Below are 16,030 nucleotides of genomic sequence, written 5' to 3'. Positions count from 1 at the left end.
AAATGTTGATGCTCAGGGTTACCAGTGCAGAGACAAGAACAGTGCTACCACTTATACAGCAAGATACTGTCACAGAAACTTTCCCTGAAGTGTTATGCTTATATGTGTGTCCTAGAGCAGGGGAATGAGGAGCTGAATAGGGTTATTGATGTCTTTGACATACCCTTTAGAACAGAAGTCGTGCCTTTCACTTACTTCCAGGGCACTCCACTGGGCAAGCCAGTAGCTCATCATGTCTTGGGAGGGGTTCTGTGTAGCTGTGAAAGCTCTCCTGCCAGACGTGGTACACAGTACACTTCCAGTGTATGTATGTATGCAGGGGAGAAGCTCAAAAACATCTTCCCTTGGGGAAGTATCTACCCTTGTAGGTTACTTTGGAGCTCCACTGATGTAGTTCTCTGACAGACTTAACAGCACCCGTAATGAGGGTGCCACTCCATTAGAGTTGGTTAAGTCACCCTCAACCCTGTCTTCATTACAGTGACAGTCTTGTGACAAGGGCAAATTGCAGGAGAAGCAAGTCCCACTTGGAATGAACCCTGTGTATAAACAAGGCAGAATTGCAGAGCAAATGAGTTGCAAAATAGAGGCAAATTATGTTTTAACCTTTTCTTTGTGAGTCTTTCCCTGATGTCTGATTAACTTTCCAGTCAACTCACTGACCTACCAACTGGGAGTGCTGCTGTGAAAGGAGAGGAGTGTTGGTTGTCAGCTCAGTTTGGGGGTGGGATTTTTAAAGTGCTTTATTAGCAGGTAGCAATATGAACAATATGCCATAAGAGAATCTGGGAATTAAGAGAGTTCTCCAACAGAAATTATCCCTGTTGTAGCAAAACCAGGAACAATGTGCTGCATCTAGAGACAGCAGAATGGTGCAGTGTTCAGCCACAGTAACACCTCATCTGAAATGCTGTGTTCAGTTTGGGGCATCACACATCCAGAAAAATGTAAACTTGTCAGAGAAGTCTAAAAGCAAAGAACAAGAATGATCAAGAGCCAAAAAAAGCCTCACCTACAGAGGAAGGTTGAAAGATGCTGGCAATGTTCAGCCAAAAGAAAAAAAAAAAAAAAAAAAGATGACAACTGAGGGAGGAACTAAGTGATTTAAAAGTTGATAAAAGGCTATTGCAGGGAAGGAGGGAATGATTTGCTCTTTTTGTCGGTAGTGGCCAAGACAAAAGTAATAGCTTTAAATTGCAGCAACGGAGACTCAGGTCAAACTTCAGGAAACTGCTCCAGTGGTAAGGACAGCAAAGCACAGGAACAGATTGTCAGGAGTGGCTGCAGAATCTCTGCTGCTGGAGGGCAGAGGATGGCTGTGTCCATGACATGACTCATGTATCCTGCTTGAGATTGGGGAATGGATTAGATGGTGACTGAAGTCCCTTCCACATTTCTGAGACTCACCTAATTCTGGTCCTACTGTGGTTAGGACTCCCTAACATATTCATGAGTTCCAATAACAAAAAACACCTGTGAAAATCCCACCCTACTTCCTTCTCCACTGACCCTTCACAGCATCAGCCCCAGTGCAGAGGACTGAGCCATGTCCTGGCAGCAGGAGCCAACTTTGCCTCCTTGCCCTGTGCAAAAAGCTGCTGCCATGCAGGAAGGTCCTGCAGCAGACTGTTGGGGAATGCAAAAAACAAAGCAGTTGTAAATTTTAGACACAGCAACAAGATTTTCACTACCTGAACATCTGGTAGGAGCTGGAAGAAGGGACTGCTGATTAGCCCTGCTGAAAGAGAGGGGGAGCCCTTGTCTTTACATGAGTTTAATAGGTACACTGCTGTTTCCATGCTGAGTCTCCGTGACGGGGGTTGGTTTTCTCCTAGATTGATTCTGAAAATTGCCTGTAAAAATGGAAAAAAAAAAAAAAAAAAAAAAAAAGGGAAAAAAATAATTATGTAAGGGACAGAGTTCTGAGCAGATTTTGTAGCTTCTGAAGTTCCTCTCTGATGCTGAAGGGAACTGCACATAGCTGGCATCACCAGTGTGTGTGGCCAGGCTGACCTGGCCAAGACACTACAGTAAGTCTGTGCTTCTGGGGTGGGATTTGTTGCAGGTGCCTCCATGGGAAGTTCAGCTCCAGAGACCAGACTTACCCACTGCTTTCATGCAATGCCATAAACCAAGGTGAACAGTAGGCACTATTTGAACTCTCTCAAAAACTGCACTTTTGTGAAGTGGGCATGGTTTCAGAAGTGTTCAGCACCTGTTGAGCAGAAAATACCTTCTGGGCAGAGAGTTTTTTGGAAAATCTGACCACTCTCTGTGGAACCTGAATGAGAGCTCTTTTGATCTGACCTTTTATTTTTTTTTTTTTCCAAATCTGTCTTTTACCCTTTTAGGGTTGGGGGCTGATTTCTCTAAACATACACGCACACAACTGGGGCTTGCTATTTCCAATGCTGCAGAGCAGTGCTTACAGCCTTCTGAGAGGAGGAAATTGGTTCAGATTCTTTCCAGGAGGTGCCTTACTTGGCTTTCTAAAGAAATAGGGTAGATATACCAATCCTAATATTTGATGCTTCCCTGGCAACATTCATGCAATGAATGAAATGTGTTTTACATGGGTTAACCTCACTGCCCTGCTCTAACCAAGAGGTGATGGGAGAGGGGGGGCTATTTGCTGCAGTTTACAGAGGGAGACCAAAGGAGTGACTCACTCAAGGTCACACAGTGAATTAAAAGCAAGGCCACAGACCTCCCCCAATTGCTGCCCCCATCCACAACCCCGACTGACACTCAAGTCACTGTTTTCCAAAGTGTGTAAGTGAGGCAGCACAGTTTAAATGTGTCATTTCATATGTATGGTAGCTCAGGGATGCGTGATGATTATTGGTCTCTGCAGATCAAATTGCGGTTTGTTTCTCTCAGTTTGGCTGTGTTTAACGGTAGCTTGAGCTGATCGATGGCACTTCAGGGTGGTGGTTGCTCTGGGAGACAGAAAGACATTTTTCACAGTTTTGCAGTGGAGAAAAGGGTGCTGACAACACATCCGAGGACCCAGCTAGCCCTGAACCAGCACATCACCCACAGTGTGACTAACCTCTGGTGGTACTCAGCCATCACACTAGTGAACTTAGTCTGATCTTACGTGGTGGAGATTTTGCTTCTCAGCCTGGGCAGCCTGGGAGATGCTACGTATTGTACTACCTGTATGGTACCTTCCAGATTTTCAGTTTTCAGCCGCTTCTGAAATAACCTTTAAACGGCTCATGACTGTTGCTTGTTTGCAGATTCCATGTTGTGATTGTTCCTCCATAGCAATTTCCTAAATCTGAAAGCCTAACAGAACCATTCTCTGTATTTTTCTGTCCTACCAGGCAGAGAGTTTGAAGGTGAGGAGGAGTACCTGGAGATCCTGGGGATCACACGAGAGCAGTCGGGCAAGTACGAGTGCAAAGCTGCCAATGAAGTTGCCTCAGCAGACGTGAAGCAAGTCCGGGTCACTGTGAACTGTGAGTACATCGCAGCTGGGGCAGGGCAACAGGGAGAGCTTTGCCCACAGGTGAGGGTTACTTCAGGATAAACAGAAAAACAGTTTCTGGGCTCGGATTATACGATCTGAAGAGAGGGCACTGAGAAAACTGTCTGCAATCAGACACTTGCCACAGGGTACAGTTTGTGCTTTAAACCTGGTAAAATATAAGAAAAGGCTGGGGGAAGTGTGGTACAGAGAGACAGACAGAGAGGGAGAAAGAGAAAGAGCTGTGAGTTGCCCCCGTCTCTCCCCTCCGAAATGCTGGCAATGCCTTGTTTTCACTCATTGATATTCGGGTGAACAGTAGCGTGAAGAGAAGCTTCACCAAGGCAGCAGGCAGAGATAAGGGAGGGCTCAGCTGGCTCAGAGCAAACACATGCCTGCCTGCACCCAGCCATCTCTGCACAGCCTACACGGCTATCACAGCCAGGGGACACAGGGCAGAGGCACGTGCTAATGACAGGGTGCAAAAACTTAACTTTTATGCTGGTTTCAGGTCATTAGTTTAAAGCTCTGTCTAAAAGACTCTTCGTGCACCAGTGCAATACAGAAGGGGGTTTTGGCCAAAGGATACAGCAATCCCCTAAAAGCACAGAGTAAGCTGTGGCTTACTTCCACACATGTGGATTGGGGCATGGATCCCATCCCATATGTGCTTAGACAGATGTCCACTTCACTCTGCTGGCATGCTCCCCTCACAGGAACACAAGATACTTCAAACTGATGTTACTCTTTAATCCTGCACATGTATATGTCCACCACCATATTTGTGTGGCTCATATTTGGCACTTGAGTGATGTAAAATGAGCTATCACCATGTACCTGCTTTGTTTCTTTGCTGGGAGGCTAATAACTTTGCAGCAAGGATGGATGAATGGGAGGTATGTCCTCTCCCGACCTTCTTCGGTTTAAATTGAGACTTAAACAAGAATATTAACTTAAATTGAAATTGGAGATGGCTACAGACATATTTCTGGGTGCATATTCATGCCTTGATTCACAAATAGAATTGCTAGGGAGCAGGTTAGGGCAGAGAGCTGATGGCATCAAAGGTTTCAGGTAATACCAGTCTTAATTTGACTGTAGGTGATTATAGCACCTTTTAATACCCTTCTTGCTCTTCATTTTTTCCCTTGGTCCCATGTGGGCCATCACATCAAATCAACTTTTCTGTCTTGCTAAGAAGCTGAGGTTATAGGCTCCCTGCAGCATCTTCTGAATCTAGTGGGTTTTACAGTTCCCTTAGAAAGTGGGTGGCAGTGGTTTAGTATCAGCTGCCTCATGGGCCAAATTTGGCATTAATATGAACTGTAGTAGCAGATTTTCTGCACTGAAAGTAGAGAAGTGTCAAAAATAGCTGAATTTATAAACTGGAGGCTTTTCATGAGAATCAATTAATAGTTTCAAACATTTCCGTGAAACATAATTTCAATGGTGTTTTAATGTGTTTGAAACAGATTGTATAAAGTCAGAATGTTTGATTTTGATTTAGTTTCAACACATAATAACTATGCCACAGTAAGATCTTAAACATTTTAACTGCTGAAAAATATGAAAAAGTGATGTTAATATGTGGTGGAATTCATAATGTAAGCAACTTAAAATTCCTTAAGGACACATTTTTTCTTTTGAAAGAAAGGGAAATAAATCTAAGAGACTATGAGGACCAAGCAGGATAAAAACCAGTCCTATTAGAGGAATGAAAACTAGATATTTGTATACATCTTTCCTCATCCTGCTTTGTTAAACAACACCACAAGCAGCATAAAGTGGGAAAACCACAGTAAGTTTGAAAAATGGGTCCTGTCCAACCTCAGGAGCTTCCTGGCCATCTCTTAACATCTGCTGTGGAGCACTGTCAGCTCAGACTGCAGGAGAAAGCATCTCATTTTGCGTTGATCTCACACTACCACCTTCAGGCTTCCCACGTAATTGCCCTGGCACATCACAGACAGGGAAACTGAGGCCTGGGGAGAGTGGGAGAAGAACAGCTAAAGGGAACCCACCCCTGACTTCCCAGGAAGCAAACGGCTACACACAGAGCATCTGCTTTCCAGGTGCAATAGGCTGGTTTGTTTGGGACTGCCACCTGCCCCTTCTCCCGGGAGAGCACTGCACCAACTCCTTAAAGTGGTGAATATGGGGACTGCTCAGGACAAGGGGCTGGGCTCCCTGGCAGCAGGCTGGGAAGAAGACACTTGCTGGAATAATTTTCTAGGACCATGGAAAGGTGCCTATACATTCTGTGACTCACCTCTTGTACCAGATTCATGAAATGGAAAGGATTGTCTCACTGTAGACAGTAAGAAGATAGACTACTCAAACCAAAAAATCAAATAAGAATGGTTACAAAATCACCTTCACTATCCTTTTATTATCCCTCCTCCTTTTCAAATTAAAACATTTACATGAACCCAAGCCTTTGAATGTAGGAGCCTATTTATGTAAACTTATTAATATTTATGATGTTAGAGGGCACACTGCAATATCCCTAAAGCCCTGCATAAAATCCCGATTAAGGTCAGGGAAGGGATCATATTGAAATGGCTAATGTGTTCACAAACAAATTTTAAATTTCCTTCCCTACATTCTCCAAACAGAATTATTTTCTTTTCTTCCACTGACACAATCTGTTTTACTTCTTTTTTTATTATTATTTTTTTATTTGGCCTTTCAGTTCTGGGACAGATACAGATGGCAGAGTGTGTTTCATGGTAACTTGAGTCTCAGCAAAGTATCTTTCTGAGTCACAGGCCTGTAATCTCAGGGTATGCAAGTATTAGTGACGAGAGACAAGGCACTTATTCCTTGATCCCTCTCAGCAGCCAGGTGGAAATAATTCTGCCTTTTAACATGTAAAGCTTATCGCTTAATATTTTGAACATGGGGCTGGGATTGAAGATGCCAGTGCCTCCCCTACCTGCTATCCAGCCAGTACTGAGACCAAGCTCCAGCAGAGCACACCAATATATCTTCCAAGTTTGTTTTGCCCATGGCACAATGCTCAGACATCAAAGTAAGCAGAGGTGGGAGCACCGTGCTGGGCTGAGGGCAAACTTCAGGCAGAGCAGTCACAAGCAAGCCCTTCTGGAGCTTTTCACAAAGGACCATGTCCAGGAAGGTTTGATCAGGATTTATAACCTTGGATACCTAAGGGAAATGTCTCAACATTGGCTGTCAGAGTCGCACCCACAGTTTCTGCTAAAGTTCTTCTCTTTTAAGCCATTAATGTATTCCTGTTTCATACATGTTGCCTCAGTCCTTTCTTATTATAGTTTTGGCATTAGGCAAAGAGTTTGTGTGGAATACAATTTTCATGCTAGTGTTAAATTCCTTCTTTATTCCTTTAATTTTGCTGTCTTCCTTTACCCTTGATGAAATCTTTCTCTCATCTTCTTCTCTCTGATAAGCCCATGTGAACTACAGACTTATAGGTACATAGAAATAAATTGCAGAAGTCCATCATTAACCTTAACTTTGCCTGTGTATGACTGTGCATTTATGACAGAACTTTATTCAGCACATGTAAGGATTCCTGCTAATGTTGTATATTAGGGAAAGTTCAAAGAGCTGTGTTCTGCAGAGGAGCAGGGGGGAAAAGAGCCACAGCAAACAGCTGCTGTGGGCCTCCAGTAACCCCAAGAGTTTGCATGAGGAAGGTGCCCCTGACATAGTTTCACTGTTTTGTTCCACCTGGAAGTGTGCGGATTGACCAAGTGTTTCCTTCCTGCAGACCCTCCCACCATCACAGAGTCCAAGAGCAATGAAGCAGCCACGGGGCGACAAGCCTTACTGCGGTGCGAGGCATCAGCAGTGCCCACGCCTGATTTCGAGTGGTACAGAGATGATACCAGGTAAGGCCTTTAGCTTGCCTCTTCCCTCCTCTCTTCTTCAGTCCATTGAATAGGGGTTCCTGTTATCCTCCCCAGCTCCTCTCAAACAAATTGCTCCTTACAATCCATTTGAATCATAGCGTCCCATCAGTCTCTGCAGAGCCAGCATGGTCATGGCTGGAGGAGGCAATTCCTCTCTGCACTGGAGATGCTGAAGGAAGTGCAGAGGATGGAGCTCTTGCCTTGAAGTCAATTATGGGCCAATACCCAATTAATACACTGTTCATGTGTTAAGAAGCCCATGATACAGACCAAAAGGTTGGTAGTATAAGTCTTCAATTAGGTAATGCTGCTCCAGGTGCATTCTTCTAGGGAAAGGAGCTGCTGAGGTATGAGATTCCCTCACCTGTGCGACCTGAGCCTTTAAGACTTTCATATGAGAAAAAATGAGAAGAGAAAAAGGATCCATCCTTTCTACCTGAGCATTTACCTGACATCAAGAAGGTTGTGTTATTGCCCTATATTTTAAAGTAGCCAGCCCTGAACAGGGTGCCAAGGTTCGGGGGTGACTTGGCATTGGTATAGGCACATATTGTGAATCAGTGTTTCACCAAGAATATGTTACTAAAATACAGACTAGCCTTCAGCTGACCATGATGTTTTCATTTCCAGAGTGAATCAGTGCTGGGTAAATGCTTCCTCCCTTTCCCTTTTCTTTGCTTGGTTCTTCACTGCTTTACCAGTGGCATTGAGTCCCACTGAACTACTACGTTCCTTTCATTTCCTCCTCCTGTTTTCTATCTTAGTCTCTTTCTTTGGTCTCTCCACTCACATCTCCTCCCTGCTTCCCTCTATCCTCACCTGCCAGCTGGGCTGAATGACTTTGCTTTGCTGCGTGCTGGGGAGGGATTTCCTTCTCAGTACACAGCTGCCATTGCGCTAGACACCTCTTCTCCTGTCTTCCCAGGATAAACAGCGCCAATGGTTTGGAGATAAAGAGCACAGGGAGCCAGTCTCTGCTGATGGTGGCCAATGTCACTGAGGAGCACTACGGGAACTACACCTGTGTGGCTGCCAACAAGCTGGGAGTCACAAATGCCAGCCTATACCTTTACAGTAAGTACGGGAGAGGGTGAAGGGAGCCTCTCACAAAGACACGGCTGTGCAGGAAGCGCATGGTGGCCAAAACTCAGGAAGGCATCTGCTTGACAACCCAGTCTCCTCCCACCTCCAGCCATGACCTGGCTTCCAGCACTCTGCTTCAGATACCTAAGTGTTCATGCTTGCCTTGAAATACAAACACAGCCAAATCGAAAGGTTTACAGTCAAGCCCTTTGATTGACTGGCTTCGCTGAAGACAGATTTTGTTAAAATAATAAAAATGTGTTTGTTTTAAAGCTGGAAACAAAAAGCCCTTTAGAATGACAGCCCCTTTAATAAGTAGACAGAAGGCCAGGGCTCGGAGGATCCATGACAGCTGAGAAATGACAAGTAATTCAGAGAGATGGAGAGAACTAGCCACCGAGCCTGAAGAGAACAGTGACAGAGTCAAGAAAAAGAGAAATGGTTTTGAAACTGGAAGGGACAGAAATGAGAAAAGACAGAACGATTTTAAAGGGATATACCATAGGGACCATGGGGGAAAAGGTAATCAACAGATGAAATATGGAATAAGGTTCCTTGGATCTCATTCTGCTACCTTTTAGTTACTCAGCTTGTCTTAGTAAGTATAAACAGACAGAAGCTGGGACTAGACCAAACACTAGAGCAGAGTTACCTGCTGGCTCTGAATTTTGCAGCTGATTCAAACCTGACCCTAAACAGAGCCCCTGCCCCTCACCTCCCATCCACACGCACGTACAAACTGTGGTCTATTTAAAATGCAGTTCCCAATTCCAGGTCTAAAACTTGGGCTAGACTTGGCCCACATGTTAGTGGCATCAGAGATACACTGCAGCAAAATGACCTATTCACACAAATGAACACGTAGACACAAAAGTGACTGATGGCAGTGTTCCTGTGACGGTCCCAAATTGAATTAAAACTCTCATGTCATGAACTGCACGTCCTTTTAAATAGAAGGAAAAAAAAAAAAAAAAAAGCTGGGTAAAGCAGTCAGTATGGGATGCAGTTTAGTCTAGTTTCTGCTCTCACAAAAAAAAACAAAGTTATGGTTTGGTTATTTTTAACAGATGTAGCGCAAAAGGGTAAATCCATGCGCATTCTTTGTTTACCACCTTCGGATTTATTTCATGGCAGTTTGAATATTTGCAAGTTTGGGTATATTTTATGGAAGTTATTTTTTAAAGAACAGATATTATCATAAAAGAACATATATTTGATTTCCTGTAGCATTGCAGCACACAAAGCAAATTTGTACTTTGAAAGTCTTTTCACCCTGGTCTTGTGACTGTCATGAGATTCAAAAAAAAATCCTCAGGCAGCAATCTGGAACACAATTTTCAAATACTCCAGATTTGTTCTTGCTGATATTAATATAATTCTAAGTTTAGAATTCATTATTTGTGATTGAATTCTAAATTTGGCCATCTCTGTTGGTTCCTGTTACACAGATGAGCTGAAATGCATCACTGAAACAAAATATAAGATGAAATTCAATAATATATATATGCACATATGATTTTAGTTGGGGGGTTATTTTGCTAGAGAAGCATTTTGCATGACTTCAGAACTTCACCTCAAAGGATCTCAAAGGATTTGCTAGCAATGAATATTTTAATATCACAAGTCATTTAGAAATGGGTGAGTTTTGTTAGCATCATTTTGCAGTAGGAAGTAAAGGTACAGAGTGAAGAAGTGGTTTACCCATGGTCATAAAATGAGTGGCAGAACCAGTGATAGACCCAGGGAAACCTTGCAAAGTTGCTGTTAACTGTTCCATAAGGAAATGTGGCAATTCTTAAAGATGATTTGCAACAGTGAGGATACTATTTTAGCCCCTTTTTGATGTGTATGAAGAACACTTTCCTTCAAGTTGTTGCATTTGGTTTATCATTTTCTAGAAATTCAAGGCTTGTTTATACTGGAGGACACGCGAGAACTTCACAAGAGCCAGGAGAATGGAAGTGCAGGAGCTGAGAGAGATTTGATGATTTTTAGTGAAGTCTTTCTAACTTGTTTTTGTTGCTTGGTTAATCCCTACTTTTTCACTTCATATTGTTTCATATTGTTTCAGGAAGTCTATGTTCTTCTAGTTAGTGCGGAAGAAGGAAAGAGAGAGAAAAAAATTAATTCAGGCAGACTACAGCTGCTATTTTGAAGGTTAAGAAATCAGGGGGGAAATGAGTGAAGGGAATCCAGCTTCATAAACATAAAGCAAGCTGCTGAAAAAAAACCTACAAGCCCAGATGAAAGAAATACTGTAGTGATCACACAGTAGCTGAAATAACAGGTAATGCACATTCCCAGCCACACACCCAGACAGAAAAATAAATAGTGCCAAGTTTTTGCAAGGTACAGAAGATACTCAGATACTTGGGAGTGTTTTTCATCCCTGGAATCAGAGATCTTATTTCCTTTTTAAACAGAGAACAAGCTCACTGTAGAGCAACATCCCACCAGGGAGGTAAGTATAGACATGGTTCCTCAGTGTCCCATTGCAGCACAAAAAAGAATGGCAGCAAGGAGTGAATAAACAACCAGAGAGTTAATAATGAGCTACTGGCAGCTCTGCCTGAGTTGGAGGGCAGACAGGGAGCGAGTGAAATGATATGAAAGAATAGTTTAGCAATAGAGCAAAATTGGTGGCTACCATTTCATGAAATCTCAGTCACTGTTGAAAAACTCTCAGAGAGACTGAGTGCCTTAGATGTCAATGTCATAGATAGAAGATGCATTAAAATACAAAAGCAGCCTCTTTGAGCTGCATGAATAGATAGCTAGTGATCTTCCTTAAAGGATGTAGCTGCAGGATTGCCTGCTGTAGGTGGAGAGATTTATACCCCTCACTCCTGGAGACTGAGTTTACAACAACATAAATATGGCCCTGCCAAAGGTTTAACTTACCCAGGAAACTGTCTCCAACAGCAAATTTGTAGTATGCTTATGGAGAGGGTACTCAGGTACGCTTTGATGATACAACTGATCTAACAGCTTGCTGACATTCCTACTCTCTGCCACGTGGTTTTGTTGTTTCCCTTATTCTGCCACTCAGTGGACATCCCACTGAAGCTGTCCAATCTGCTGAACCAGTGAACAGGTAAATGAGCTTTACTGCTCATCTCCCTAAAATGCCCCAAATGTTTTCTGTTGCTGTACTGAGCTGAACTAGTTCATGGCTGGGCTCAACAGGCACCAAAGCCCGTGCAGGAGAGGAAGCTCTATCACACATCTGTGGGTGTGAGGAGTTGGGAGGCAGGACCATGTTTGGCAGCACTGGTGAGCCAGTAGGTTGATTCCACTCTGCAGAGCCTGGGAGCAAGGTTTGTAACCCCTAAGCACAAAAAAAGGGACAGCAATACACATCTCTGTGAAAATTACCTGACAGAGAGGCAAAGCCAGCGCTGCCATCACAGAGGAACAGAGGTGAAAAGCAGTGACACAACTGAAGCAAAAGTGTTCTTCCTCCAAGTGTATTAGGAGATAGGGAACATGTTGTCTTTTTGTTTTACTCATCTAGCAGCATTATGAAAAGCATTATGAGTGAAAGGCACAATTTGTATCTTAACACATGCTACACAGAAGTGTGTAAAATATATATATATATAAAAATACATAGCAGATACACAGTTGCTGGAGGAACACAGGTACATAGGTTTATGTGTAGGTGAGTATGTATACATAGGCATGCACCTCTGTGATGTAGAAGCAAACCCACACACCCCTCCACAGGCACACAAGGAGGTGCAGCACCTGGGGCATTCTAGCAAAGCAGAGAAAAGAAAGAAAAGCTTTTCCAAATTAGTTGCCTTCTGCCTCCTGCCGAGCTAGCCCATCCCATAGGCTGAAACAGGAGACAGCAGCACAGTGCTGCACATCCTGATGCAGTCCTGTTGGCTCAATTGGCTCAATTATAGGAGACTGCCACATCAGCAGGTCCCCTGCTGCATCCTCTGCATCCTCTGCACCCTTTGGGGAATAAGCAAGCACAGAGGTGAAGCAGAAGCTGGCAAGACAGTGCCAACTCAAGAAGCTTCAGGTTGAGCCCAGCAGGTTTTTTTTTTTTTTTTTTTTTTGCAGCAAGGCACGTTCCTAAAAGCTGGCATTAGCCTCTAACTTGTCATTAGTGTGCACACACTGATACCCCTGCCACAAGTGTGCACACACTGATACTCCTCCTTCCACTCTGCCCATGCTTTGTTGTGTCCTGAGCATTTGGTTACAGTGGTGGCTGCTGGGGTTTGGAACCTCAGCTGTGGCCGAAATCCCTCTTAGTGGCTCTTAGTGCACACCCCCTGTTTTCCTCAAGGCTGTCAATAACGGGGAGACTCAGGAGGGAGGAAAGTGGTTTGGGCTGACAGTCAGAGGGGGCAAGGCTGAGACACTGCTAATGAGCCAGGGTGGAGCAATAAAAGCAGCACACAGTGGGAGAGGGGAACAGAGACAGAGTCCTTGAATAGAAAGCAGCATGATAATGAGGCTGTAGTGCTTTGCTTTAACTGCTTATGCTGTGCAGCCTGCAGCCTGCTGTGCAGGAAGAAGGTAAAGGGGAGTTGAGTTATTTAACTAAACTAAATAACAAGGAAGTCTTGTCAGCACAAACAGCCTGCTTTCGCAGAACAATAGTCCCCTGTTGCTACATAAACAGAGAGATCCAGGCTAGACTTGTATTTGATCTCTGCTGTGCCTGCTGTGGATTCAAACAACTCCATTACCACCATAAGGGCAGGAGTTCTGCCAGTGTCATAGGGATGGGCCTGACCTGCTCAATCCTCATGAGCTCCAGTGAGACACAAACTCACTCTTTGCACCAAGGATGCTGTAGAAAGAGCATTGGCCTCCAAATAGCTGGGCCTAGGTGATCAGAGAGCAATAGTGGCCTACTGATTTATCCTGCCAAGCTCTGTGTCTACCAGCAGTGATCTTAGCAGGTAAGCCAGGAGATAACTTATTGCCCCAGGCCTATGAGCTGTTGCAGCTAAATGTCTACCTATGGATCAGTCCATGGGTAGGAGCTTGCTTCGGTCAGTACAAGGCATCCAGCAAACTCTGAAGGCAAAGGAGACCCAGTGACCATAGTCAAGCCTGGGGACATTTTATTTTTGGGTTTGTGTCTGGCTCTGCTAACAGTTCAGCATTTGACCTTGGGCAAATTGCTTCCTTGCTCTGTGCATCACCTGCACCATCTATGAAGCAGAATTAACACTACTGTTAGCCTCAGAAGGAGGTCTCTGGTACTGGTTTCCCTCAGTATCTGTGCAATTCTTTTGGGATCCTTTGTGGAAGAAGCAAACCGTGAAGCCAGCAGTGATGTACATCAAAGTCCTGCTGTGTCGCATAACGAGGACACGTTATAAAAACCCTATAGACAAGACAGCAGGCTCTGCCTACAACTGCAAAAACTCTGTCCCTCTCAGAGGACAAAAACTAAAGAAGCAGAATGCCCTTGAGGATTCACCAGGGTGACTGCTCCCATGCACAGATCCCCAAGGGAGCTGTCATTGGCAAGAAATCCATTGTGGAGAAGGTTCTGGGGAGGCAACAACTACCCATGGAGGACTTCCACAGCTCACCTCTCTGCCAAGACTAGCTTCCAGACAGAGGTGTAGCTAAGAAGAGCTGTGGAGTGATGACATGAGAGGTCTTGAAAGTCAGAGGGAAGATATGGACCATCAATTCCAATTACCTTCACTGCAGGTGCTTAATCCCTCTTGCTGTTTGGCTGTTATTTGTTTAGTTTTTCAAATCACTTCCCTCTGACTCCCAGTCCCAGGGGATGTTGATGTGTATTAGGCATGTTGCTAGCAAAATGCTTTGTATATGAAACCTACTCTAGTTCATTTAATGTGGGGATGGACAACTCCATCAGGTTTGTATCTGCTGCTTGCTTGGTGTGAAAAGTGGCTTGTCCTTTTCTCCTGCATGTTGCTTATTGTTTTTTTTCCCCCTTAGAACGAGTTTTACCCACACTCCCCAATCCTTTTCCAGGTCAGTATGTGTTTTATGTTGAAGTAGCTCTTTAGCCGGGTCATTCTCCATCATCCTGACAAATGCTCAGAGCTAGGCATGGGCAAAACAGCTCAGAAATGCAGGAAAATAAGGACTTTCCCGTCTCATTTGCGTGTCATTTTGTCTTTTCTGCTCACCTTCTTCATCCTTCTCTTCCCCCCTCCCTCTTCAAAAAGCCAATCAACTGAATAACAACAGCCTTTAACCAAGGTTAAAGGTTTGAGCCTTGACACTGAGTTGTCATCCAGGTGTGGACAGTCTTTAGTGAGGTGCAATCTCCCTGCAGACCTACTTCTAAAACACTGTCCCATCCTAAGCTCTCTTTGCCCACTTGTTCAGATTTGATTCAAAAGCATAAGCAGACCTAAAATTTTGCAGACAGTGGAAAGGACAAGTGGAAAACTAAAAATTAAAACACTGTCAGGTTTTTTTCACTCTAGTTGAGCATCTTATCACCCACTGTGAAACACTTTTTTTTCTCATGCTTTTGAACCATCTCTCCATTCCTTCCAGTCACATAATCCTGCATCTGAGGCAAAAAGCATGAAAAGAGACACATGGTGAGGTGTTACTGTCTGCTTTATTCCAAAAGGGAAGAAGGTATGAAGGCAAAACAGGGTCTGTGTGGTTTTTTTTTCTGTCTCTGTGTAGCCCACTCCTGCCTTGGGTGCAGACATCATGGTTCCAACATCCATATGAGATTTGGGACTTGGTTGTGAGCTTTTCACTCTGAAAAAGCACAGAGACCAGGCATGTCCCAAAAGCAGGCTACAGCATTTGAAAGTGGTGTTTGAAACTAAATCAACAATAAGGCAGCAAGTCCCTGTGTTCACTGAAAAAATCTTGGCCTACAGCTCCTGAGTATCTTTGTTTTGCTGCCATATGAGGAGGATGCACTCAACTTATGGGCTGCTCAGAGACCTAAATTGTTAATGTCTGCACAGCGCTTTGGGATAGAGTGTTACTAGGAACCCATGTTGTTTTGCAAAAGAGCACCTGCTTGAACAAAGCACCTGCAGGTACTCCCATGAAAAGAACAATAAATGCTGGGTGTTACACATGCTCCGTTTAACTACTCTGCTGTTTTCAAATCAAGCTCTGCTCTTGGCAACTTATTCAGGCTCAGGATGTAGTCACAATTGCCTATTTAAAAGGCAAATCCACAAATACAATTAAAGAAAAGTACCTAAAAAAAAAAAAAAAAAAAAAAGGAAGGGAGAGGTAGAAATCAAGCTACCATTAAAATTAAATCCCAGAGAGTGATTTGTAAATAACATTCAAGGAGCTGAGAAAAGGAGTAAAGTAGGCCATTGGGAACCTACTGTGGAAAAATAAATCCAATTAAACACCATTATCTTATGTATTGCAAATGAAACTTGTGCTTGGATATAAAATTAAAGTTGTTGAGGCTGTTTTGGATGTAGGGTGTTGAGGAGTTTTCCAATTTTAGGTGTTCTTTTTTGTTAAGCAGAATTTTCAATGACAAATATTTTTGTCTGATGAAAAACCCAGGGCTCTTTGGTTTTATGATTATTTTTATTATATATCCCTAAATTCCACAGGCAGGCAATGTTAATTTTTT

The 16,030-nt window shown here is 43.6% G+C and overlaps 1 protein-coding gene across 7 annotated transcripts in view; it reads left to right on the top strand.

Moving 5' to 3' along the window:
- LSAMP (limbic system associated membrane protein) overlaps positions 1-16,030 on the top strand; it is a 981,452-nt gene that overhangs the window by 949,341 nt on the left and 16,081 nt on the right. For 5 of the 7 annotated variants that reach the window (XM_068181115.1, XM_068181112.1, XM_068181111.1 and 2 more), the window contains 4 exons: positions 3,330-3,464; positions 7,221-7,341; positions 8,288-8,436; positions 14,392-14,427. In XM_068181115.1, coding sequence (XP_068037216.1) covers positions 3,330-3,464; positions 7,221-7,341; positions 8,288-8,436; positions 14,392-14,427 — 441 coding nt within the window. The remainder of the gene's footprint in view (positions 1-3,329; positions 3,465-7,220; positions 7,342-8,287; positions 8,437-14,391; positions 14,428-16,030) is intronic. The other 2 variants (XM_068181113.1, XM_068181116.1) reach the window with 1 other exon arrangement.

This window comes from Anomalospiza imberbis, chromosome 2 (assembly GCF_031753505.1).
Source record: "Anomalospiza imberbis isolate Cuckoo-Finch-1a 21T00152 chromosome 2, ASM3175350v1, whole genome shotgun sequence".
Classification (NCBI taxonomy): Eukaryota; Metazoa; Chordata; class Aves; order Passeriformes; family Viduidae; genus Anomalospiza; species Anomalospiza imberbis.
The sequence above is the reverse complement of the archived record's forward strand: the minus strand, read 5'-3'. Positions and strand labels throughout refer to the sequence as shown.